At 48.2% G+C, this 27,427-nt stretch overlaps 1 protein-coding gene across 2 annotated transcripts; it reads left to right on the forward strand.

The window, feature by feature from the left end:
• The first annotated feature begins 319 nt into the window (after window positions 1-319).
• Window positions 320-22,900, forward strand: LOC149431129 (uncharacterized). Of its 2 annotated transcripts, none has more exons than XM_089665881.1 (7): window positions 320-485; window positions 6,097-6,214; window positions 7,948-8,018; window positions 8,613-8,688; window positions 11,893-11,955; window positions 12,063-12,132; window positions 13,395-13,988. In XM_089665881.1, exons 2-7 carry the CDS (start codon window positions 6,101-6,103, stop codon window positions 13,475-13,477), a joined length of 477 nt encoding a protein of 158 aa, XP_089522007.1. In that variant the 5' UTR covers window positions 320-485; window positions 6,097-6,100; the 3' UTR covers window positions 13,478-13,988. The 2 variants fall into 2 exon arrangements, with proteins under 2 accessions (XP_089522007.1, XP_089522006.1); XM_089665880.1 differs by lacking the exons at window positions 8,613-8,688; window positions 13,395-13,988 and adding exons at window positions 11,459-11,534; window positions 21,787-22,900 and having other exon boundaries at window positions 329-485.
• Window positions 22,901-27,427: the final 4,527 nt, after the last annotated feature.

Genomic DNA, 27,427 nt, shown 5'->3' on the forward strand with positions numbered 1-27,427 from the left:
CGTCCGGTCATAGGAAGAGGGCGAGGTGACCCGTCCGGTCATAGGAAGAGGGCGAGGTGACCCGTCCGGTCATAGGAAGAGGGCGAGGTGACCCATCCCCTCATAGGAAGAGGGTGAGGTGACCCGTCCTGTTATATCTGTAAAAGGAAGAGGGTGAGGTGACCCGTCCCCTCATAGGAAGAGGGTGAGGTGACCCGTCCGGTCATAGGAAGAGGGCGAGGTGACCCGTCCGGTCATAGGAAGAGGGCGAGGTGACCCGTCCGGTCATAGGAAGAGGGCGAGGTGACCCGTCCGGTCATAGGAAGAGGGCGAGGTGACCCGTCCATTCATAGTACTTACTTTCTTCTTCAGGCTGAAGCTGACGTGGCCTCCCTGAACAGACGTATCCAGCTGGTGGAGGAGGAGTTGGACCGCGCTCAGGAACGATTGGCCACCGGTCTGCAGAAGCTGGAGGAGACTGAGAAGGCCGTGGATGAGAGTGAAAGGTATGTATGGTGCCCACATACTAAGTACACGCAACTCAGTGGTCACTACGGACATGGGATGCACTCAGAACATGACATCTAGTGCTCAGTCATTACATGGGAACATACCCTGAGCACAGGATCTTCTTCTCTAACTCATGGGATCTAATGCTGACCTGGAATACAGGATCTAGTGTTCACCAGGAACAAGGGATCTAGTGCTCACCTTGAACATGGGATCTAGTCCTCATCACAGACAAGGGATCTAGTGTTCACCAGGGACATGGGATCTAGTGTTCACCAGGAACAAGGGATCTAGTGCTCACCTTGAACGTGGGATCTAGTCCTCATCACAGACATGGGATCTAGTGTTCACCAGGGACATGGGATCTAGTCCTCATCACAGACAAGGGATCTAGTGTTCACCAGGGACAAGGAATCTAGTGCTCAGCTGGTATACTGAATCCGGTTCCCCCTTGGACATGAGGTTTAGTCTTCCTTCAGGACTCACCTAGGACATAGGCCTTAGTGCACACTGCAGACATGGGATTCAGTGCCCATCTAGGACATGGGATCTAGTGCACAGTCTGTGTTCATGTTAAGCTGTGAGCTCATGAGCTGAATATCACAGGAAACGAGAGTTTTGAGGTATAAACTGATCACCACCCGACCTACCTAACAATGATTGGTGCCGCCCTCACCTCAGGCTCTTCATTTTCAGAAATCAGCTGGACATTGGAATTGGGTGTCAGAAGAGGCAATGATTGGTGGATACGTGAAGACACGACCACCATCTAATGTGTGTAGAACAATTCATTCTAGACCATGATTGGTGGATATGTGAAGACATGATCACCATCTAATGTGTGTAGAACAATTCATTCTAGACCATGATTGGTGGATACGGGAAGACACGATCACCATCTAATGTGTGTAGAACAAGTCATTCTAGACCATGATTGGTGGATATGTGAAGACATGATCACATCTAATGTGTGTAGAACAATTCATTCTAGACCATGATTGGTGGATACGGGAAGACACGACCACCATCTAATGTGTGTAGAACAATTCATTCTAGACCATGATTGGTGGATACGGGAAGACACGACCACCATCTAATGTGTGTAGAACAATTCATTCTAGACCATGATTGGTGGATACGTGAAGACACGACCACCATCTAATGTGTGTAGAACAATTCATCCTAGACCATGATTGGTGGATACGTGAAGACACGATCACCATCTAATGTGTGTAGAACAAGTCATTCTAGACCATGATTGGTGGATACGGGAAGACATGATCACCATCTAATGTGTGTAGAACAATTCATCCTAGACCATGATTGGTGGATACGTGAAGACACGACCACCATCTAATGTGTGTAGAACAATTCATTCTAGACCATGATTGGTGGATATGTGAAGACATGATCACCATCTAATGTGTGTAGAACAATTCATTCTAGACCATGATTGGTGGATACGTGAAGACACGACCACCATCTAATGTGTGTAGAACAAGTCATTCTAGACCATGATTGGTGGATACGTGAAGACACGACCACCATCTAATGTGTGTAGAACAATTCATCCTAGACCATGATTGGTGGATACGTGAAGACACGACCACCATCTAATGTGTGTAGAACAAGTCATTCTAGACCATGATTGGTGGATACGGGAAGACAAGACTACCATCTAATGTGTGTAGAACAATTCATTCTAGACCATGATTGGTGGATACGTGAAGACACGACCACCATCTAATGTGTGTAGAACAATTCATCCTAGACCATGATTGGTGGATACGTGAAGACATGACCGCCATCTAATGTGTGTAGAACAAGTCATTCTAGACCATGATTGGTGGATACGTGAAGACACGACCACCATCTAATGTGTGTAGAACAATTCATTCTAGACCATGATTGGTGGATACGTGAAGACACGACCACCATCTAATGTGTGTAGAACAATTCATTCTAGACCATGATTGGTGGATACGGGAAGACACGATCACCATCTAATGTGTGTAGAACAAGTCATTCTAGACCATGATTGGTGGATACGGGAAGACACGACCACCATCTAATGTGTGTAGAACAATTCATCCTAGACCATGATTGGTGGATACGTGAAGACATGACCACCATCTAATGTGTGTAGAACAAGTCATTCTAGACCATGATTGGTGGATATGTGAAGACATGATCACCATCTAATGTGTGTAGAACAATTCATTCTAGACCATGATTGGTGGATATGTGAAGACATGATCACCATCTAATGTGTGTAGAACAATTCATCCTAGACCATGATTGGTGGATATGTGAAGACATGATCACCATCTAATGTGTGTAGAACAATTCATCCTAGACCATGATTGGTGGATACGTGAAGACACGATCACCATCTAATGTGTGTAGAACAAGTCATTCTAGACCATGATTGGTGGATATGTGAAGACATGATCACCATCTAATGTGTGTAGAACAATTCATTCTAGACCATGATTGGTGGATATGTGAAGACATGATCACCATCTAATGTGTGTAGAACAATTCATTCTAGACCATGATTGGTGGATACGGGAAGACACGATCACCATCTAATGTGTGTAGAACAATTCATTCTAGACCATGATTGGTGGATACGGGAAGACACGACCACCATCTAATGTGTGTAGAACAAGTCATTCTAGACCATGATTGGTGGATACGTGAAGACACGACCACCATCTAATGTGTGTAGAACAATTCATCCTAGACCATGATTGGTGGATACGTGAAGACACGATCACCATCTAATGTGTGTAGAACAAGTCATTCTAGACCATGATTGGTGGATACGTGAAGACACGACCACCATCTAATGTGTGTAGAACAATTCATTCTAGACCATGATTGGTGGATATGTGAAGACATGATCACCATCTAATGTGTGTAGAACAATTCATTCTAGACCATGATTGGTGGATACGGGAAGACACGATCACCATCTAATGTGTGTAGAACAAGTCATTCTAGACCATGATTGGTGGATACGTGAAGACACGACCACCATCTAATGTGTGTAGAACAATTCATCCTAGACCATGATTGGTGGATACGTGAAGACACGACCACCATCTAATGTGTGTAGAACAAAGTCATTCTAGACCATGATTGGTGGATACGTGAAGACACGATCACCATCTAATGTGTGTAGAACAATTCATTCTAGACCATGATTGGTGGATACGGGAAGACACGACCACCATCTAATGTGTGTAGAACAATTCATTCTAGACCATGATTGGTGGATACGGGAAGACACGACCACCATCTAATGTGTGTAGAACAATTCATTCTAGACCATGATTGGTGGATACGTGAAGACACGACCACCATCTAATGTGTGTAGAACAATTCATCCTAGACCATGATTGGTGGATACGTGAAGACATGACCGCCATCTAATGTGTGTAGAACAAGTCATTCTAGACCATGATTGGTGGATACGTGAAGACACGACCACCATCTAATGTGTGTAGAACAATTCATTCTAGACCATGATTGGTGGATACGTGAAGACACGACCACCATCTAATGTGTGTAGAACAATTCATTCTAGACCATGATTGGTGGATACGTGAAGACACGACCACCATCTAATGTGTGTAGAACAATTCATTCTAGACCATGATTGGTGGATACGGGAAGACACGATCACCATCTAATGTGTGTAGAACAAGTCATTCTAGACCATGATTGGTGGATACGGGAAGACACGACCACCATCTAATGTGTGTAGAACAAGTCATTCTAGACCATGATTGGTGGATACGTGAAGACACGATCACCATCTAATGTGTGTAGAACAAGTCATTCTAGACCATGATTGGTGGATACGTGAAGACATGACCACCATCTAATGTGTGTAGAACAATTCATCCTAGACCATGATTGGTGGATACGTGAAGACACGATCACCATCTAATGTGTGTAGAACAAGTCATTCTAGACCATGATTGGTGGATACGGGAAGACACGACCACCATCTAATGTGTGTAGAACAAGTCATTCTAGACCATGATTGGTGGATACGGGAAGACACGACCACCATCTAATGTGTGTAGAACAAGTCATTCTAGACCATGATTGGTGGATACGTGAACACAAGACCACCATCTAATGTGTGTAGAACAATTCATCCTAGACCATGATTGGTGGATACGTGAAGACACGACCACCATCTAATGTGTGTAGAACAATTCATTCTAGACCATGATTGGTGGATATGTGAAGACATGATCACATCTAATGTGTGTAGAACAATTCATTCTAGACCATGATTGGTGGATACGGGAAAGACACGACCACCATCTAATGTGTGTAGAACAATTCATTCTAGACCATGATTGGTGGATACGGGAAGACACGACCACCATCTAATGTGTGTAGAACAATTCATCCTAGACCATGATTGGTGGATACGTGAAGACACGATCACCATCTAATGTGTGTAGAACAAGTCATTCTAGACCATGATTGGTGGATACGTGAAGACACGACCACCATCTAATGTGTGTAGAACAATTCATTCTAGACCATGATTGGTGGATACGTGAAGACACGACCACCATCTAATGTGTGTAGAACAATTCATTCTAGACCATGATTGGTGGATACGTGAAGACACGACCACCATCTAATGTGTGTAGAACAATTCATTCTAGACCATGATTGGTGGATACGGGAAGACACGATCACCATCTAATGTGTGTAGAACAAGTCATTCTAGACCATGATTGGTGGATACGTGAAGACACGATCACCATCTAATGTGTGTAGAACAAGTCATTCTAGACCATGATTGGTGGATACGTGAAGACATGACCACCATCTAATGTGTGTAGAACAATTCATCCTAGACCATGATTGGTGGATACGTGAAGACACGATCACCATCTAATGTGTGTAGAACAAGTCATTCTAGACCATGATTGGTGGATACGGGAAGACACGACCACCATCTAATGTGTGTAGAACAAGTCATTCTAGACCATGATTGGTGGATACGGGAAGACACGACCACCATCTAATGTGTGTAGAACAAGTCATTCTAGACCATGATTGGTGGATACGTGAAGACACGATCACCATCTAATGTGTGTAGAACAAGTCATTCTAGACCATGATTGGTGGATACGTGAAGACATGACCACCATCTAATGTGTGTAGAACAATTGATCCTAGACCATGATTGGTGGATACGTGAAGACACGACCACCATCTAATGTGTGTAGAACAATTCATCCTAGACCATGATTGGTTGAAGTTGCATACGACTTTATTCCTAAGTCAAGCTGTGGACCCGTAGTATATGACATGGAACATTCTGGTGTTGGGTAACGTCCCATGTTCGTGTACATGCTGTAGGTATAATATTGCTTGGTGTGATCTAGCCTGTAAGGTCCAATGTTAACGTTTTGTTATCCTCATTAATGTGCCGTCAATATCCAATTTCTTTTTATAAAAGCAGAAGGTGGCACATGCAGGATAGATCTGTAGGAGAGTCACAGTTTTTCTATATTTGGTTCATTTCCAGTTGGGTTACTCTGGATTTCATATGTGGATCTCTTTCAGAGGAATGAAGGTCATTGAGAACAGAGCCACCAAAGATGAAGAGAAGATGCATGACCAGGACCTGCAGCTTAAAGATGCCAAACATGTAGCTGAGGACTCTGACAGGAAGTATGAAGAGGTAAGTTCCTCGTCATTGGCGCTCAGTAGTCTGCAATGGGTGCCCTGTATCTTCATCTTGTATCTCCAATGACTGGAGCATGCCTGTCCATCATGGGTGCCTTGTATCACCAATCACTGGCGCATGCCTGTCCATCATGGGTGCCTTGTATCTCCAATCACTGGAGCATGCCTGTCCATCATGGGTGCCTTGTATCTCCAATCACTGGAACATGCCTGTCCATCATGGGTGCCTTGTATCTCCAATCACTGGAACATGCCTGTCCATCATGGGTGCCTTGTATCTCCAATCACTGGAACATGCCTGTCCATCATGGGTGCCTTGTATCTCCAATCACTGGAACATGCCTGTCCATCATGGGTGCCTTGTATCTCCAATCACTGGCACATGCCTGTCCATCATGGGTATCTTGTATCTCCAATCACTGGAGCATGCCTGTCCATCATGGGTGCCTTGTATCTCCAATCACTGGCACATGCCTGTCCATCATGGGTGCCTTGTATCTCCAATCACTGGAGCATGCCTGTCCATCATGTGTGCCTTGTATCTCCAATCACTGGCGCATGCCTGTCCATCATGGGTGCCTTGTATCTCCAATCACTGGCGCATGCCTGTCCATCATGTGTGCCTTGTATCTCCAATCACTGGATGCCTGTCCATCATGGGTGCCTTGTATCTCCAATCAGAGGCGCATGCCTGTCCATCATGGGTATCTTGTATCTCCAATCACTGGAGCATGCCTGTCCATCCTGTCCATCATGGGTATCTTGTATCTCCAATCACTGGAGCATGCCTGTCCGTCATGGGTGCCTTGTATCTCCAATCACTGGAGCATGCCTGTCCATCCTGTCCATCATGGGTGTCTTGTATCACCAATCACTGGAGCATGCCTGTCCATCCTGTCCATCATGGGTATCTTGTATCACCAATCACTGGAGCATGCCTGTCCATCATGGGTGCCTTGTATCTCCAATCACTGGAGCATGCCTGTCCATCACTTGAGCCTTGTATCACCAATCACTGGAGCATGCCTGTCCATCATGGGTGTCTTGTATCACCAATCACTGGAGCATGCCTGTCCATCCTGTCCATCATGGGTGCCTTGTATCTCCAATCACTGGTGCATGCCTGTCCATCGTGGGTGCCTTGTATCTCCAATCACTGGAGCATGTCTGTCCATCCTGTCCATCATGGGTATCTTGTATCACCAATCACTGGAGCATGCCTGTCCATCATGGGTGCCTTGTATCTCCAATCACTGGAGCATGCCTGTCCATCATGGGTGCCTTGTATCTCCAATCACTGGAGCATGCCTGTCCATCACTTGAGCCTTGTATCTCCAATCACTGGAGCATGCCTGTCCATCCTGTCCATCATGGGTGCCTTGTATCTCCAATCACTGGTGCATGCCTGTCCATCCTGTCCATCATGGGTGTCTTGTATCACCAATCACTGGAGCATGCCTGTCCATCACTGGAGCCTTGTAAGTCCATTACTGGAGGTCAGCTGGCCACCATAGGTACCTTGTATCTCCATCACAGCCAACCTGTCCACCAGTGGCACCTTGTATCCATAATTGATGCATTGTTGGGATCCAAGCCCTCATAGTCATCTGGGTTTGCTCTTCCGCAGTCTCACTCCATCTTTGCAAAGGTCATACATTTTCCACACCAAACGTTTTTTCGCAGAAGCTGTATAGACGTGGCTCACATATTGGATTTGTATGTTCACAGGTTGCCCGAAAACTAGTGGTTATTGAGGGGGAGCTGGAACGATCTGAAGAGAGAGCTGAAGTTGCTGAGAGGTGAGACACCTTTTCTACATGGAGCCATGATGCTGCCAAGAATATTATTACAGTGACAGGGGTATCATGGGAGTACATTCTTGAAGTCTCAGTACTTGAAGACTTTGACTCAGTTTTTGTTCCAAAGTCTTGGAGTCTCTGACCCAGAGTCTTGAGGTACTGGAATCTTAAACTCCCCAACCTGTAGTTTTGACGTCTCAGTACTGGAGTCTTAAAATCTTTGATCCAGAGCATTGACGTCTCTGACCTGGGTTCTTGAAACTTTGATCTGGAGTATTGAAGTTTTTGACCCAAATTATGGAAGTCCCTGACCCCGAGTGTTGAAGTTCCAGTGTTGAAATCCTGAAGTGTCTGACCCAGAGTCTTGATGTTTTTGACCGAGAGTCTCGAAGTCATTGAGCCAGAGTCTTGAAGTTCCTGAGCTGTTGTATTGAAGTCTCTGACTAGGAGTCCGGAAGTTTGACCCACAGGATGTCACTGGTTGGGTCATTGACAGGACTCTGGAAATTGGTGTTTAATGATCATTGTTAGGACAGATTTTCCCTGCCAGGCGATCGCTGGATTCCTAATGTTCTTCCATCCTTCCTTTCCAAGTTGTTACCGACGACTAGAGACAGAACTGCGAACAATGGACCAAGCCTTGAAATCTCTGATAGCAGCAGAGGAAGAGGTACCGGAGAGGAGACTCTGTCTTCTGTCTCTTCCCCTGTCTCTCGATCTATCATCTAAGATGTCTCTCTTCTGATAACACTCATTTCCTGCTGCAGTCACATGGTGGCGCTCTCTGAAGACCACCTATAGCACAGACAGGGCAAACCCCCAAGCTGGAGGTCCAATCTGGGTGAGAGGCGGATCCTAGGACTGTGTCCTCCATATGGTCCCAGTACTGAACAACGATCCATGTTAGAGGACTGAAGAGGTCCGGGGTTCTGTAGACTGTCCTCTATGATTGTTCCCCTATATATACCTCTCTGTGCAGTGCTCATACCACCTATTACCCCCCCCCCCCCCCCCAAACACTGCTCATACACTCCTCTACCACCTATTACCACCCCCCCGCCATACACTGCTCATACACCCCTCTACCACCCAATACCCCCCCAAGCACTGCTCATATACCCCTCTACCACCCAATACCCCCCCAAACACTGCTCATATACCCCTCTACCACCCAATACCCCCCCAAACACTGCTCATATACCCCTCTACCACCCAATACCCCCCCATACACTGCTCATACACCCCTCTACCACCCAATACCCCCCCAAACACTGCTCATACACCCCTCTACCACCCAATACCCCCCCAAAACACTGCTCATACACCCCTCTACCACCTATTACCACCCCCCGCCATACACTGCTCATACACCCCTCTACCACCCATTGCCCCCCCCCATACACTGTTCGCACACCCCTATACCATCCATTACCCCCCCAAACACTGCACATACACCCCTCTACCACCCCCCCATACACTGCTCATACACCCCTCTACCACCCCCCCCCCCATACACTGCTCATACACCCCTCTACCACCCCCCCATACACTGCTCACACACCCCTCTACCACCCCCCCCCCATACACTGCTCACACACCCCTCTACCACCCATTACCCCCCCCCCCCATACACTGCTCATACACCCCTCTACCACCCCCCCCCCCATACACTGCTCAGATACCCCTCTACCAACCATTACCCCCCCCCCCCCATACACTGCTCATACACCCCTCTACCACCCAATACCCCCCCAAGCACTGCTCATACACCCCTCTACCCCCCCCCCATACACTGCTCACATACCCCTCTACCACCCATTACCCCCCCCCCCCCCATACACTGCTCATACACCCCTCTACCACCCAATACCGCCCCAAACACTGCTCATACACCCCTCTACCCCCCCCCATACACTGCTCACATACCCCTCTACCACCCATTACCCCCCCCCCCCCATACACTGCTCATACACCCCTCTACCACCCAATCTCTCCCCCATACACTGCTCATACACCACTCTACCACCCATTACCCCCCCCCCCCCCCCAATACACTGCTCATACACCCCTCTACCACCCATTGCCCCCCCCATACACTGCTCATACACCCCTCTACCACCCAATACCCCCCCCCATACACTGCTCATACACCCCTCTACCACCCATCACACTGCTCATACACCCCTCTACCACCCATTCCCCCCCCCCCATACACTGCTCACACACCCCTCTACCACCCATTACCCCCCCCCCATACACTGCTCACATACCCCTCTACCACCCATTACCCCCCCCCCCCATACACTGCTCATACACCCCTCTACCACCCCCCCCCCATACACTGCTCACATACCCCTCTATCACCCATTACCCCCCCCCCATACACTGCTCATACACCCCTCTACCACCCAATACCCCCCCCCCATACACTGCTCATACACCCCTCTACCACCCATCACACTGCTCATACACCCCTCTACCACCCATTGCCCCCCCCCCCCATACACTGCTCACACACCCCTCTACCACCCATCACCCCGCCCATACACTGCTCATACACCCCTCTACCACCCATCACCCCCCCCATACACTGCTCATACACCCCTCTACCACCCATTGCCCCCCCCCCCATACACTGCTCACACAACCCTATACCACCCATCACCCCCCCCCCCCCCCCATACACTGCTCATACACCCCTCTACCACCCATCACCCCCCCTCCCCCTTCCTCCATACACTGCTCATACACCCCTCTACCACCCATTGCCCCCCCCCCCCCCATACACTGCTCACACAACCCTATACCACCCATTACCCTCCCCCCCCATACACTGCTCATACACCCCTCTACCATCCACCACACTCCCCCCATACACTGCTCATACACCCCTCTACCACCCATTGCCCCCCCCCATACACTGCTCATACACCCCTCTACCACCCATCACACTCCCCCCATACACTGCTCATACACCCCTCTACCACCCATCACACTCCCCCCATACACTGCTCATACACCCCTCTACCCCCCCCCCCCCCCCATACACTGCTTATACACCCATCTACCACCCCCCCCCCCATACACTGCTCATACACCCCTCTACCACCCATCACCCCCCCATACACTGCTCATACACCCCTCTACCACCCATCACCCCCCCATACACTGCTCATACACCCCTCTACCACCCATCACCCCCCCATACACTGCTCATACACCCCCTCTACCACCCATTACCTACCCCCCCCTACACTGCTCATACACCCCTCTACCACCCATCACCCCCCAACCTTCACACAATGTCCACAACATTAATCTCCTTTTCTTTTTTGCTCCACTTTCTCCTCCTCTGTATGTGTCAATCTCCTGTTTTCTGTCTCTGAACTCCTCCCCCTCCCCCTCCCCTCCCCCATCCTGGTGTCATTACCTGTGAACAGTAAATGTGCCGACCTGGAGGAGGAGCTGAAGAATGTCACCAATAATCTTAAGTCCCTGGAGGCACAAGCGGATAAGGTATTGGGTGTTCCCTAGTAGGCCTAGTCATGTCTAACGTGGAAGGAACCCCCACAATCCTCTTCTAGTGTGTGGAGACCCCCGTTTGTCTATATGTTTTAATAGCATGATGGTCCTCCATATTTCTAGAGCTCATTTCTGCAACTAACCTCCACAAGTCTTCCACACTCCATCCCAGCATCCTTTTGTGGGACTTGATGGCCTCCATTCCTTGCTATTCCAAAGCTTAGATTGTCCTAACTAATTTCTTCTCGAAAAGTCCCCCATAGACCACCATACCAAGTGTGTCCATCTGTCCTCCATTCTGGTGTCTCCTGCCGATTCCTGACTCCTCTGATCTTCTTGTCTACTACTATAGTATTCATCAAAGGAAGACCACTATGAAGATGAGATCCGACACCTCACCGAGCGGCTAAAGGAGGTGGGTGGTGGGCTCCAGGAGGACATGGGTGGTGGGCTCCAGGAGGACGTTGACGGGGGGGTCTTCCATAGCTGGCATGTCATGGATTGTCTTTTCTCTTGTTGTAGACTGACTCTCGAGTTGAGTTTGCAGAAAAGTCCGTAGCCAAGCTGGAGAAGACCATCGATGACCTTGAAGGTAAAATATAAATGTTCATTCTACAAAGGAAGCTCTTCATTGGCTTTCCCAGATCCACAGCTCCCCCCCCCCCCCCCATAGACCTCTCTGATGAGCCTTTCACTCCTAGAACTCCATTGTATTCTCAGACTGCAGAAGTGAGACCCCCCCCCCACAATCCCCATCACCAGATAACCAATATAGACATTGTGGGAGGGGCAGAGACACAATTTACTGGAGGAAAATCTCCCCATTGTGGGAGGGGCAGAGACACAGACTACTGGGGGGAATCTCCCCATTGTGTGAGGGGCAGAGACACAGACTACAAGGATGGGGGGGGGAATCTCGCCATTGTGGGAGGGGCAGAGACACAGACTACGGGAGGGAAATCTCTCCATTGTGGGAGGGGCAGAGACACAGACTACTGGGGGGGAATCTTCCCATTGTGGGAGGGGCAGAGACACAGACTACTGGGCGGAATCTCCCCATTGTGGGAGGGGCAGAGACAGACTACTTAGGGGAATCTCCCCATTGTGGGAGGGGCAGAAACACAGACTACTTAGGGGAATCTCCCCATTGTGGGAGGGGCAGAGACACAGACTACTGGGGGAAATCTTCCCATTGTGGGAGGGGCAGAGACACAGACTACTGGGGGGAATCTCCCCATTGTGTGAGGGGCAGAGACACAGACTACAAGGATGGGGGGGGGGAATCTCGCCATTGTGGGAGGGGCAGAGACACAGACTACGGGAGGGAAATCTCTCCATTGTGGGAGGGGCAGAGACACAGACTACTGGGCGGAATCTCCCCATTGTGGGAGGGGCAGAGACAGACTACTTAGGGGAATCTCCCCATTGTGGGAGGGGCAGAAACACAGACTACTTAGGGGAATCTCCCCATTGTGGGAGGGGCAGAGACACAGACTACTGGGGGGAATCTCACCACTGTGGGAGGGGCAGAGACACAGACTACTGGGGGGAATCTCACCACTGTGGTCTGGAAGAGATATAAGGATCTGCTGTGTGGCCCTCGGATGGTTTCGGTCAGTTGCTTCATCTTTATTTTATGACTTTTCCTTTATTTCAGTTGTTTCTTTTCCATCCTCACTTATCTTCACGCCTCTTTTTTTTTTCTGTCCTTGTTCCCTCATTGTCATGGCTGGCTCCCTCTGTGTCACCCTTTGTAACATATAACACACGTGTTTTATCACCGGCACCCCCCTCCCCTCCCCCATGTGGTTTGTGGTTTGTCTTCTCCTTGTCTTGTGGCGGTTTGCCCCACAGATGAGGTCTATTCCCAGAAGATGAAGTACAAGGCCATCAGTGAGGAGTTGGACAATGCCCTTAATGACATCACCTCCCTGTAAGCCCTGATCTCTACCGTCACCCTCCTGCCATCACATCCTCGTACCAAGCCATTGCACCACCATCCTCTCCTGTGGCCTCCTCTGCTGTCCACCATGGCACCTCTGTCCTCTTCACGCATCTCCCATGAGGCCTCCATCTTTACGGCGAGTCTCTCCTGCCTCCTCCTCTCTCAGTGACTTCTCTTCATGTTATATCTTTGAATTCTTGCTTGTCTGAGTCTCTTCCTGCCCTGGAACATTCATCTTTATGATGTGTCTAGACCATGGCTGACGCCTCTTCTCAGCGGTTCTTCATGTGTTGTACATAGCCCTGGGCCCGTCTCGTTGTGTGTGGTGTACAGTATGAACGATCTCTCGCTCTCTCCCCATCACCTGGTGTGTGTGCAGAGGAACTGTGTGATGTGCATGGGGTATGCTGGATCTCCATGGAGTGTGGTGGCCCTACCTCCCACCACTCTACTCCCAAGTCTCATACATCTCTGCTGATCAATAAAGGATTGCTTTGCTCTTCTGCTGCTTCCTGTTTTCTTTCTCCTATTTTCTGTCTTCTTCTTTTCCGTGAGTCCAGATGATGATATGATGGGTTTCTTCATACTGGGAGGAGGGGTCCCTGGGGGAGAGGTAGTTGTGTTTTATGTAGATGTTATTCTACAGGCCTCTTCTATGGATAATATAAAATCATGAAGGATTTATTCACATGTTCTTCTGATCATATAGTCATCCTGGATTATATAGGAGAATTTGGACAAGCTGTAGGGAATAGACCGATATATTGGGGTGTTTTGGGGGGAAGGTGATGCTCTCCAGGAAGAACCTACACCCACCCAGAGTAACGAGGATCCTGAGCCCCGCTGGATGTTACAGCTACTTTCCATAAATCTTTTTTCCTCTACCTATTGGGACCTTCAGATTACAAAAGGATCCCCCTTTGACGTCCCTCGTCTCTGGGTGTATCGCTTGCACATGAATTTGTTTCTACTCCTTAATGTAGTTCTGGACTATTTATTACACTTTGGTAAGAAGGTAGGACAAGAAGAGAAGAAGGCCCAAACTCTTCAGGACTTCTAGAGCTCCTCAACTAGCAGTCGCTGAGCTGGTCTCCTGGAGCTCTGTACAGCTTCCAGCAAACAGGAGGTTGGAGAGATACTTTAGTCCATCTCTCTGACCTCAGACCTTGCAGGCCCACAGCCTGGGGGAACCGCCCCTTAGGTAAGGACAGAACAGGGGGAGATGGACTCTTTTAGATGAGTGTCCCCCAGCTTGTTGATGACATGCTCACCATTGGGTTGGCCAGTTGATAAGAGAGACAGAACTCTTTGTACCCCCTCCTGACACAAAACACAGCCAGGATTGAAGGTTTAAATCCACCCAAAAATTATGTTTTGTTTATGGCTAGACATGTGCAGAACGAAAACTTTTTTTTATTGTTTCGGATCAATTCATTAAGTTATTAATTTAATTTAGTTGTATTCGTAACAACATTTGTTTTATTTAGTTTAGTTTCATTTGAATAAAGACTGCCGGGATTAAAATTGTTTTTAAAATAACAGTGTGGGGGTCCCCCCATTCCATACCAAGCCCTTAAGGTCCACTTTGGGGGTGATTGGGGACTCCCACACTGTTTTCTTTTAATGCCAGCATTGTTTGTTTACATTCTGTTGACACTGGGGAATCCTGCTGACAGCAGAGGAGTCATGGTCTCATGGTTGTTAAGGATGTGGCGGCGGCCGGCCACCCCTCTCCATAACAACCAGCCATTACCGAATGAATTAGAATCATTAGTTCCATTCGGATGCTTCAAACATCCGAATGAAACACATTAATTTAGTTATTCTGTTAATATTTATTTTGGATTTGTTGAAAATTTGTTATTGTTTTGTAATGAAAGTTTTGTCTGAATTTCGATTCGGATTGAAACAAACCACACAGCTCTAGTTATGGCTGCAGTCTGGTGGGCTACTGGCTTGTTTATCTTGAGCAATACAATGGAAGGTCACCTAACCCAAGTTCCTGGCCCTGTTCCACCCACCTTGGAGCTTTGGGAGACCATGGTAGCTCTGCAGACCCAGGAACTCAGAATGGACACCATCATTCAGTGATGGTCTCCTTGTCAGCAGTTGGTAATATTTTGCCCTCTCCTTGGATTTGTCAGTGAAGGAAAAAGGGTTCAGTGGTGAATGAGAGGTGATGTCCAGATATATACAAGGAAGATGTAGGAAAAACCCCAAAGGGGAAGGTCATGAGCTGGAGGAGACTACCATGTGTGTCCCCTGGTTCCTACTACTATTGCTGGAGAACATAAGGAGGAATTGGTGGACTCCACCCTGAAGCCTGATGGACTTTTTCATCCTTACTAAACCTTAAAAAGGTCTATAAAGTACACTTTTTTTTTTTTCGTGTTTCCATAAGGATTTTACTTCTGTGTGGTGCCCATTTTTTAACCAAATTCTCCTCTGGATTTATTTTCCCATAGTGTAGTAGGATCACAAGTAGATCTCCTCATATTTTGTAGCATTTATGGTGGTGACAGTTTATAAGATACAGGAGACCTTATCTCTCTTTCCACATGGCTCCAGCTCCACAAATGTTATCTCAGCTAGAAACAAGGAGAAACAACAACCATTAATGAGTGTTTGTTGTCACAGCCAAGGGTCCCGACCTCCCATAATGAGAGATGTCTGGATGAGACATCTCTCAGATTTCCATTGTTCCACCAACAGCCAGCCTGGTCTCTGATGTTGGTGGATGGGGGAGCATTTTATCCTGCAGGGAGGTGAGTATTCTTCCCCCTTTCTGGCTGTAGCTCTATCATCTCCTATTTAGTTCTCTTCTGTGACCTCCCACTCAATTACCAGCATCATCACGAACTAATGATGGTAGTCCCACTGTCAGAATGGGAAGAATGGGACCAGTACATATTCAGAAGGTAACTGAGCATTGGAACATTGCAATATTGCAAAAGACGTGGAAGCATCTGAACATGAATGTGGTTTGACCTTTATAACAAAGAATTATACCAATAGAAAGTAGTGTCCTTCACGTAGACTAATAATGTAGCCTGACCCTGTGGAAGGGATCAGTTAGATCTGCAGAAGAGGATAATCCAACAATAAATAGGGCACCCCAAAATGAACGTGTAAGGAAGACTCCCTAGGGGAAACTACAGTGGGGGAACCCCATAGTTGAAATATCTGGGAGGAATCCACAGTGAAGGAACCCCATAGTAGAAATATCCGTGAGGAATCCCTATAGATGAATCCACAGTGAGGGAACCACATAGTAGAAATATCTAGGAAAATTCCCTATAGATGAATCCACAGTGAGGGAACCACATAGTAAAAATATCTAGGAAAATTCCCTATAGATGAATCCACAGTGGGGGAACCCCATAGTAGAAATATCCAGGAGGAATCCCTGTAGATGAAACCACAGTGAGGGAACCCCATAGTAGAAATATCCGGGCGGAATTCCTGTAGATGGAAGCAGTGAGGGAACCCCATAGTAGAAATATCTAGGAAAATTCCCTATAGATGAATCCACAGTGAGGGAACCACATAGTAGAAATATCTGGGAGGAATCCCTATAGATGGAACCATCATGAAGGAACCCATAGTAGAAATATCCAGGAGGGATCCCTATAGATGGAACCACAGTGAGGGAACCCTATAGTAATAACATCCGGGAGGAATCCCTATAGATGAAACCACAGTGAGGGAACCCCATAATAGAAATATCCAGGAGGAATCCCTATAGTTGAAAAAGTGAAGGAACCCATAGTAGGAATATATAGGAGGAATCCCTATAGATGAATCCACAGTGAGGGAACCCCATAGTAGAAATATCCAGGAGGAATCCCTGTAGATGGAAGCAGTGAGGGAACCCAATAATAGAAATATCTGGGAGGAATCCCTATAGCTGGAACCATGGTGAAGGAACCCATAGAAGTAACCACAGTGAGGAAATCCCATAGTAGAAATATCCGGGAGGAATCCCTCTAGGAGAATCCACAGTGAGGGAACCCCATAGTAGAAATATCTGGGAGGAATCCCTGTAGATGAAACCACAGTGAGGGAACCCCATAGTAGAAATATCCGGGCGGAATTCCTGTAGATGGAAGCAGTGAGGGAACCCCATAGTAGAAATATCTAGGAAAATTCCCTATAGATGAATCCACAGTGAGGGAACCACATAGTAGAAATATCTGGGAGGAATCCCTATAGATGGAACCATCATGAAGGAACCCATAGTAGAAATATCCAGGAGGAATCCCTCTAGATGAATCCACAGTGAGGGAACCAAATAATAGAAATATCCAGGAAGAATCCCTATAGACAAAACCACAGTGACGGAACCCCATAGTAGAAATATCCAGGAGGAATTCTTATAGCTAGAATCACAGTGAGGGAACCCCACAGTAGAAATATCCAGAACGAATGCATATAGATGAAACCATGGTGAAGGAACCCCATAGCAGAAATATTTGGGAGGAATCCCTATAGTTGAAACCATGGTGAAGGAACCCCATAGTAGAAATAATCGGGAGGAATCCCTATAGATGAATCCACAGTGAGGGAACCCCATAGTAGAAATATCTGGGAGGAATCCCTAACCCTAACCCCATAGTAGAAATATCCTGGGGGAATCCCTCTAGGTGAAACCACAGTGAGGGAACCCCATAGTAGAAATATCTGGGAGGAATCCCTATAGATGAAACCACAGTGAGGGAACCCCATAGTAGAAATATCCAGGAGGAATCCCTCTAGATGAATCCACAGTGAGGGAACCAAATAATAGAAATATCCAGGAGGAATCCCTATAGATGAATCCACAGTGAGGGAACCAAATAATAGAAATATCCAGGAGGAATCCCTATAGATGAAACCACAGTGAGGGAACCCCATAGTAGAAACATCCGGGAGGAATCCCTATAGATGAAGCCATAGTGAGGGAACCCCATAGTAGAAACATCCGGGAGGAATCCCTATAGATGAAGCCATAGTGATGGAACCCCATAATAGAAATATCCAGGAGGAATCCCTATAGCTAGAATCACAGTGAGGGAACCCCACAGTAGAAATATACAGGAGGAGTCCCTATAGATGAAACCATGGTGAAGGAACCCCATAGTAGAAATATCTGGGAGGAATCCCTATAGTTGAAACCACAGTGAGGGAACCCCATAGTAGAAATATCTGGGAGGAATCCCTATAGATGAATCCACAATGAGGAAACCCCATAGTAGAAATATGTAGGAGAATTCCCTATAGATGAATCCACAGTGAGGGATCCCCATAGTAGAAATATCTAGGAGGAATCCCTATAGATGAATCCACAGTGAGGAAAACCCATAGTAGAAATATCTGGGAGGAATCCTTGTAGATGGAAGCAGTGAGAGAACTTAATAGTAGAACTTTTTCGGAGAAATCTCTATAGATGAAAGCACAGTGAGGGATCCGCATAGTAGAAATATCCGGGAAGAATCCCTGTAGATTGAACCATGGTGAAGGAATCCATAGTAGAAATATCCAGGAGGAATCCCTATAGATGAAACCACGGTGAAGAAACGCCATAGTAGAAATATCCGGGAGGAATCCCTGTAGATGAAAGCATGATGAAGGAACCCATAGGGGAAATCGCAAACAGGAGCCTCACATTGGAAATCTCATAGAGGGAACCCCATAGGGAAAGCTGCAAAGGGAGAATCTCATAGGAAAAGTCCCAAAAAGGGAACCCCATAGAAGAAAGTGCAGAGAGGGAACCTCATAGAGGAAATCGCAGAGTGGGATCCCCATAGGGGTAACCACAGTGAAGGGACCTTATTACAGAGGGGGAACTCTCTAGGGGAAAATCAAAGTGGGAACCCCATGAAGGACAGTGCAGAGAAGGAGTCTCGTAGGGGAAACTGCAGAAAAGGGAAGCACATAGGTGAAATCTCAGACAGGAAACTCCACAGAGGAATTCAGTGAGGGAAATCCATGGGGGAAATCCTAGAAAGGGAAACCTTTTTCAGAGGGGGAACCACATAGGGGATACTGTAGAGACAGAAATCCATTGGGGAATTCATTGAAAGGGGGAACCCCATAAGGGAAAACACAGTGAGGGAACCCCATAGAGGACACCACAGAGCAGGAAGCCCCCCACAGGCAATCACAGATAGGGAACCCAAGAGCAGAAACCACGAGAGGGAAGCTCATAGGAAAAATCAAAGAAAGGGAACCCATTGGAAGATATAGCAAAGAGGGAACTCCATAAGGGAAATAATAAAGAAAAGGAACCCCAAAGGGGAAACCATAGTGGGGAACACCACAGATGGAGAACCACATAGGGGAAATTACAAAGAGGATACACCACAGGGGAGCTCATAAGGAACCCCATAGATGATATCACAGAGAGGGAACCACATAGGTGAAATCGCAGAGAAGGAACCCCATGGGAGGAAAGCAAAGAGGGAACCCCATAGGGGAAATCACAGAGAAGGAACCCCATGGGAGGAAAGCAGAGAGGGAACCCCATGGGATAAATCACAGAGAGGGAACCCCATAAGAGAAATCACAGAGAAAGAACCCTTTAGGGGAAATCACAGAGAAGGAACCCCATGGGAGGAAAGCAGAGAGGAAACTCCATAGGATAAATCACAGAGAGGGAACCCCATTGGAGGAAAGCAGAGAGGGAACCCCGTAGGTTAAATCAGAGAGAGGGAACCAATTAGGGGAAATCACAGAGAAGGAACCCCTTAGGGGAAGTCATAGAAAAGGAACCCCATGGGAGAAAAGCAGAGAGTGAGTCCCATAGGATAAATCACAGAGAGGGAACCCCATAGGGGAAGTCACAGAGAAGGAACCCCATGGGAGAAAAGCAGAGAGTGAGTCCCATAGGATAAATCACAGAGAGGGAACCCCATAGGGGAAGTCACAGATAAGGAACCCCATGGGAGGAATGCAGAAAGGGAACCCCATATTATTATTATTATACAGTATTTATAAAGCGCCAATAGTTTGCTCAGCGCTGTACATTACAGAGGGGACAGAACATGTGACAGAACAATACCAATACAATGTGATACATGAGGGGATCGAGGGCCCTGATCCTGGGAGCTTACAATCTAGGAGGGAGGGGATGGTGGCACAGGAGGAAATAGCTGTGGGGGATGGGGCGGTAGGAAGAGTGGAGGAGGTCGGCAAGTTAGCAGGGGGTGGGGTAGAATAAATCACAGAGCGGGAACCCCATAGGAGGAAAGCAGAGAGGGAACCCCATAGGATAAATCACATAGAAGGAACCCCTTAGGGGAAGTCACAGAGAGGGAACCCCATAGGGGAAATCACAGAGAAGGTACTCCTTGGGAGGAAATCAGAGAGGGAACCCCATAGGATAAAGCACAGAGAGGGAACCCCATAGGATAAAGCACAGAGAGGGAACCCCATGGGAGGAAAGCAGAGAGGGAACCCCATAGGTGAAATGATAGAGAGAGGGAACCCCATAGGTGAAATGATAGAGAGAGGGAACCCCATAGGTGAAATGATAGAGAGAGGGAACCCCATAGGGGAAATCACAGAGAAGGAACCCCCTAGGGGAAATCACAGAGAAGGTACTCCATGGGAGGAAATCAGAGAGGGAACCCTATAGGATAAAGCACAGAGAGGGAACCCCATGGGAGGAAAGCAGAGAGGGAACCCCATAGGTGAAATGATAGAGAGAGGGAACCCCATAGGGGAAATCACAGAGAAATAACCCCCTAGGGGAAATCACAGAGAAGGTACTCCATGGGAGGAAATCAGAGAGGGAACCCTATAGGATAAAGCACAGAGAGGGAACCCCATGGGAGGAAAGCAGAGAGGGAACCCCATAGGTGAAATCACAGAGTGGGAACCCATTGGGGATATCACAGAAAAGGAACCCCATGAGTGGAAGGCAGAGAGGGAACCACACAGAAGAAATGATAGAGAGGGCCCATAAAGGAAACTTCAGAGAGGGATCCCCATAGTGAGAAATCACAGAGAGGGACCCCCACAGAAGAAATGATAGAGAGGGCACATAAAGGAAACTTCAGAGAAGGAACCCCCATAGTAAGAAATCACAGAGAGCGAGTCCTATGGGTGAAATCATAGGGAACCCCCCTTGCAGGAAGGGAAACCTGTAGTGAACACAGAGAGAGAGAACCCCAATGTGGGGAAGATATTCGGACACCTGATCACATGACTCAGAGAATCTAAGGATGTACCTGATCACATGGCATTGACGTTGATGTGATGGTAGTGTGTAGACATAAGTGGAGCCCTCTCACATCTGATCCTGACAATTTGTGTCTGCAGAGACCCTTGCAGCGGCTAAAGAGGAGCAGATTGATATTCAGCAGACACTGGACCAGACGTTGGTGGAGTTGAACAACATGTAATGGTGGAGCTTTGGCACAGATCCTTCATGTTTTGGAGCTCACTTAGAATCCACTGCTGCTTTGCCCCATCTTGACTCACGCCATCACCCTGCCCTGCTTCACGTATCTCAAGAATGAACTGAAAGATCAGAAGAAGATCTGATGACTTTCCGCCATGGCGTCCTCTTCCATATGTATACTTGTGGATGGTCACAATCACTAATCTTTCCATTGATTTTCATTCTTCCCGGTATCAGTATCCTAAGGTGCAGAATGTTCCGGTGAAGAGATTCAATGTTTCTTGGGAGTTGGATTGTGGAAGATCGGTCTTTGTAGGCCTAATCTTAGTAAATGACTTCTGTGTTTTCATGGAATCAGAGCCATCAGCTAAGGTTTGATTCACACCGGTGTATTTTAGGTGGAAAACGTGTCCTGCTGCAGCATCTTTGATGAGCTATCATCATAATTCGGGTTGCATAAAGTTCCATGGTCATGCATATAAAATCCCACCTAAAACGCAGCACGCCCACACTGCCAAAGTGTGACCCGGCCCAAAGATATCTAGATAAGATCACTCCAATCTTCGCCCCATCACATAACGAGATATTCTAGAGGTATCCTCTTCTTTCCTCCTGTCCAGAACATCCCACCCCAATGTTTCCATAGTTTTCAGGATGTCAGAGTGCTTATATATCACATGGACATTCCCAGCATTCAATAATGTGCCGCTACTGCCGGAGGGTGGGCATCGGGTGTAGGCCTCACTGACAATGCACTGGTACCTCCTGGCCTCTCCATTCAGCCTCTTGCCATTGCTGCAGAGATGGCTCAACACTGATATGGCCAAAGCACTGACCTGGACACATGAACTGAAATCCATGGTGTGCTGAATGTACGTTCCATAGAATCTCTTCATTAAACGTCTACATTGAGAACCATCATGTGGTGTCAGTGAACTCGGTCATTGATGGTACTTGTTATCTACCCCATGGTTCGTGTCTCACCAAGAAATGTATTGTGATGGGTGATGTGCAATAAAAATCCAAACCTGACTCCTCCATTGGTCATTTCTGAGGGTTCATGTGACGTGTCCTCAGTTTGGGGTCAATGTGATAGAGATCGTATGATACAAACTAGACTAAATGTGTGACCATTGTGGGGAAAATGTCGCTTTGATTCAATTATTTTCAGCAGATGATTCATACAGATTAGAGGAATGTGGAGGACGAGTGGTCAGAGCAGATGGCGAGGCCACACGTCTTATTATTAAACGGTGGTTAGAGGGCCACCTCTATGGATTAGTAAAACAGCCAGGGGCCATCTCTATAGACCAGTATAGCAGCCAGGGGCCACCTCTATAGATGAGTATGACAACCAAGGGCCACCTCTATGGACAATTTGGATGCCAGGGTCACCTCTGTGGACAAGTATAGCAGCCATGGGCCATTTCTGTTGAGTATAGCAGCTAGGGGCCACCTCTATGAACGGGTATAGCATGCCAGGGGCCACCTCTAAGGACTACTAATGCAGCCAGGGACCACCTCTAATGACGAGTATAGCAGCTAGGGGCCTGCTCTAAGGACAAGTATGGCATGGCGGGGGCCATCTCTAAGGACTACTATGGCAGCCAGGGACCACCTCTAAGGACTACTATGGCAGCCAGGGGCCACCTCTATGGACAATATGGCTGCTCATGGTCAATATTTTGATCATGCCCTCTTTATCATCTTTTTGTGTTCTCTCCAATCCACCAACATGACATCTGCACATCCCTCTTAGTACATAGGGAGTGCAATACGGTCTGTCATCACATGGCGGCCAAACATAGATACAGAGGAGGGAGGACGGCGCACACAGCGAGCTTCTCCCACAACACATCGGAAAGGCTGGAGAGGGACTTCCACATTAGTTTGGATTTTCAGCTTAGCACTTGGAATTTTATCGACATTAAAGTGTGTGGAGTCATCAGATCTGGATGGGGGTCCCAGACACGGGTTGGGTTGACTATCTGGAAGATCTTGGTAACACCCTCTCCACTCATTATAAAGACAAAATCCTCACAAATTCCACCTAACGTCTTACATTCTGATATTTGTACCGTTCCACCTAAACGTAACAAATTGAACAATCAGATTGTGTGATCAGCTTATTCCATCCTTCGGATTATTCAGTAAATGTATAAAATAGGTCATTGTAGTAAATCACAGGGGGGGCAGATTCGGGGGCCACTATATTGTAGAACACGGTCCCTCTTATCCCAGGATCAGCAGACAGAGAAGTCATCCTGGGTTGGAACCAGAAAGTCCCTCACATAGAGATCATCCTTACTGGAGGAGAGGAGACACTGTAATCACAGATTGTTTATCTATACACAGTACTGTGCAAGTCTTGAGGAGCGTAGACGCGGTGGTGGAGGAACGTTGAGGAGCGTAGACGCGGTGGTGTAGGAACGTTGAGGAGCGTAGACGCGGTGGTGGGGGAACGTTGAGGAGCGTAGACGCGGTGGTGGGGGAACGTTGAGGAGCGTAGACGCGGTGGTGGGGGAACGTTGAGGAGCGTAGACGCGGTGGTGGGGGAACGTTGAGGAGCGTAGACGCGGTGGTGGGGTAACGTTGAGGAGCGTAGACGCGGTGGTGGGGTAACGTTGAGGAGCGTAGACGCGGTGGTGGGGGAACGTTGAGGAGTGTAGACGCGGTGGTGGGGTAACGTTGAGGAGCGTAGACGCAGTGGTGGGGTAACGTTGAGGAGTGTAGACGCAGTGGTGGGGTAACATTGAGTGTAGACGCAGTGGTGGGGTAACGTTGAGGAGTGTAGACGCAGTGGTGGGGTAACGTTGAGGAGTGTAGACGCAGTGGTGGGGGAATGTTGAGGAGTGTAGACGCAGTGGTGGGGTAACGTTGAGGAGTGTAGACTCAGTGGTGGGGTAACATACACCCCAATACCGATCACAGGATATGGGGGGAGGGGATCACCCCAATACTGATCACAGGATATGGGGAGGAGGAGGGTCACCCCAATATTGGTCACAGGATATGGGGAGGAGGGGGGTCACCCCAATACTGATCACAGGATACGATGGGGGAAGGGGGCACCCCATCACTGATCACAGGATATGGGGGAGGGGGTCACACCACATATTACTATTATTATACAGGATATATGGCGCCAACAGTTCTCGCAGTGACTTACAATATATAAAGGGAGGCTGTACAGCTACAATACAATAAAATACAGGAGGGTTAGGATGGCTCGGATCACAAGAGCTTACAATCTAATAGGGAGGACCAAGTGGTACAGAAGGTTATAACTGGGGGGATTAGCTGATGGAAGTGATAAATGTTTAATTGGAAGAGTGCTAGGCTTCCCTGAAGAGATGAGATTGATATCCAAAACAGATTCCCAGATTGGGGTAGGAAGTTCCTGAGGAGAAGTCCTGGAGACGATCATGGGAGGAGGAGAAAAGGGAGCCTGAGAGCAGGAGGCCATGAGAGGAGCAGAGAGGATGGTCTGGGTGATCTTTGGAGACAAGATTGGTGATGTAGCTTGGGGTGGAGTTGTGGATGGCTTTGTACGTTGTTGTTATTGCTTTGACTTTAAGTTGCAGAGAGGAGTGGAGGACACTGAATGGAGACCAGTGGAGGGGTGAAGGACACTGAATGGAGGCCAGTGGAGGGATTGGCAGAGAGGGTTGGAAGACACTGAATGGAGGCCAGTGGAGGGATTGGCAGAGGGGTGGAAGACACTGAATGGAGGCCAGTGGAGGGATTGGCAGAGGGGTGGAAGACACTGAATGGAGGCCAGTGGAGGGATTGGCAGAGGGGTGGAAGACACTGAATGGAGGCCAGTGGAGGGATCGGCAGAGGGGTAAAAGACACTGAATGGAGGCCAGTGGAGGGATCGGCAGAGAGGAGTGAAGAACACCGAGCAGTTGATAATCTGGATGAGTCTGGCAGCAGCATTCTTGATGGATGGAAGGGAGGATAATGTGTTTAGAGGTCAGCCAATGAGGAGTTACAATAGTCAAGGTGAGAGATAACCAGGGAGGGAATAAGTTGCTTCGTGGTTTACAGGGTTAGGAACGGGTGTGTCTTGGAGATGTTGCGGAGGTTGGAGATGTTGCGGAGGTTGGAGGTGTTGCGGAGGTTGGAGATGTTGCAGAGGTTGGAGGTGTTGCGGAGGTTGGAGATGTTGCGGAGGTTGGAGATGTTGCGGAGGTTGGAGATGTTGCTGAGGTGAAGTCTACAAGATTTGGACAGCGACTGGATTTGGGGCTGGAAGGACAGATGGGAGTCTAGGATGACACCTTGTACCCTGGCATGAGGGGAGGGACTGATGGTTGTATTATTGATCTTGATGGAGAAGTCAGGGAAGGGGGCACGGGCTGGGGGGAATACTAAAAGCTCCGTTTTGGAAAGATTGAGTTTGAGGAAGTGGAGTGACATCCATGCCAATATGTCACTTAGCAGGTTAGTGATGCGAGAGGAGACTGAAGGGGTGAGGTGAGGAGGAGACTGAAGGGGAGAGGTGAGGAGGAGACTGAAGGGATGAGGTGAGGAGGAGGCTGAAGGGGTGAGGTGAGGAGGAGACTGAAGGGGAGAGGTGAGGAGGAGACTGAAGGGATGAGGTGAGGAGGAGGCTGAAGGGGTGAGGAGGAGACTGAAGGGGTAAGGTGAGGAGGAGACTGAAGGGGAGAGGTGAGGAGGAGACTGAAGGGATGAGGTGAGGAGGAGGCTGAAGGGGTGAGGTGAGGAGGAGACTGAAGGGGCGAGGTGAGAAGTAGAAAGATAGATTTGTGTGTCACCAGCATAGAGATGGTACTTAAAGCCATGGGAGTTTATCAAGTGACCAAGGGAGGAGGTGTAGATGGAGAAGAGAAGGGGTTCAAGGACAGAACCTTGAGGGACCCCTACAGAAAGAGGGAGTGAAGAGGAGAAACAGGAGAGAGCAGAGTCTCGGGGGCCAAGAGAGTGGAGTTTATTAAGGAGGAGGGGATGGTCAACAATATCAAAGGCTTTAGAGAGGTCTAGTAGTATGAGTACGGATTAGTGACCATTGGTTGGGATGAGTATGGAGTAGTGGCCATTGGTTGGGATGAGTACGGAGTAGTGGCCATTGGTTGGGATGAGTACGGAGTAGTGGCCATTGGTTGGGATGAGTATGGAGTAGTGACCATTGGTTGGGATGAGTACGGAGTAGTGGCCATTGGTTGGGACGAGTACGGAGTAGTGGCCGTTGGTTGGGATGAGTACGGAGTAGTGGCCGTTGGTTGGGATGAGTACGGAGCAGTGGCCATTGGTTGGGATGAGTACGGAGTAGTGGCCATTGGTTGGCATGAGTACGCAGTAGTGACCATTGGTTGGGATGAGTACGGAGTAGTGGCCGTTGGTTGGGACGAGTACGGAGTAGTGGCCGTTGGTTGGGACGAGTACGGAGTAGTGGCCGTTGGTTGGGACGAGTACGGAGTAGTGGCCATTGGTTGGGACGAGTACGGAGCGGTGGCCGTTGGTTGGGACGAGTACGGAGCGGTGGCCGTTGGTTGGGATGAGTACGGAGCGGTGGCCATAGGTTGGGATGAGTAC

This window comes from Staurois parvus, unplaced genomic scaffold (genome assembly GCF_062004578.1).
Source record: "Staurois parvus isolate SC_StPar_1 unplaced genomic scaffold, SC_StPar_1.0 ptg002401l, whole genome shotgun sequence".
NCBI classification, from domain to species: domain Eukaryota; kingdom Metazoa; phylum Chordata; class Amphibia; order Anura; family Ranidae; genus Staurois; species Staurois parvus.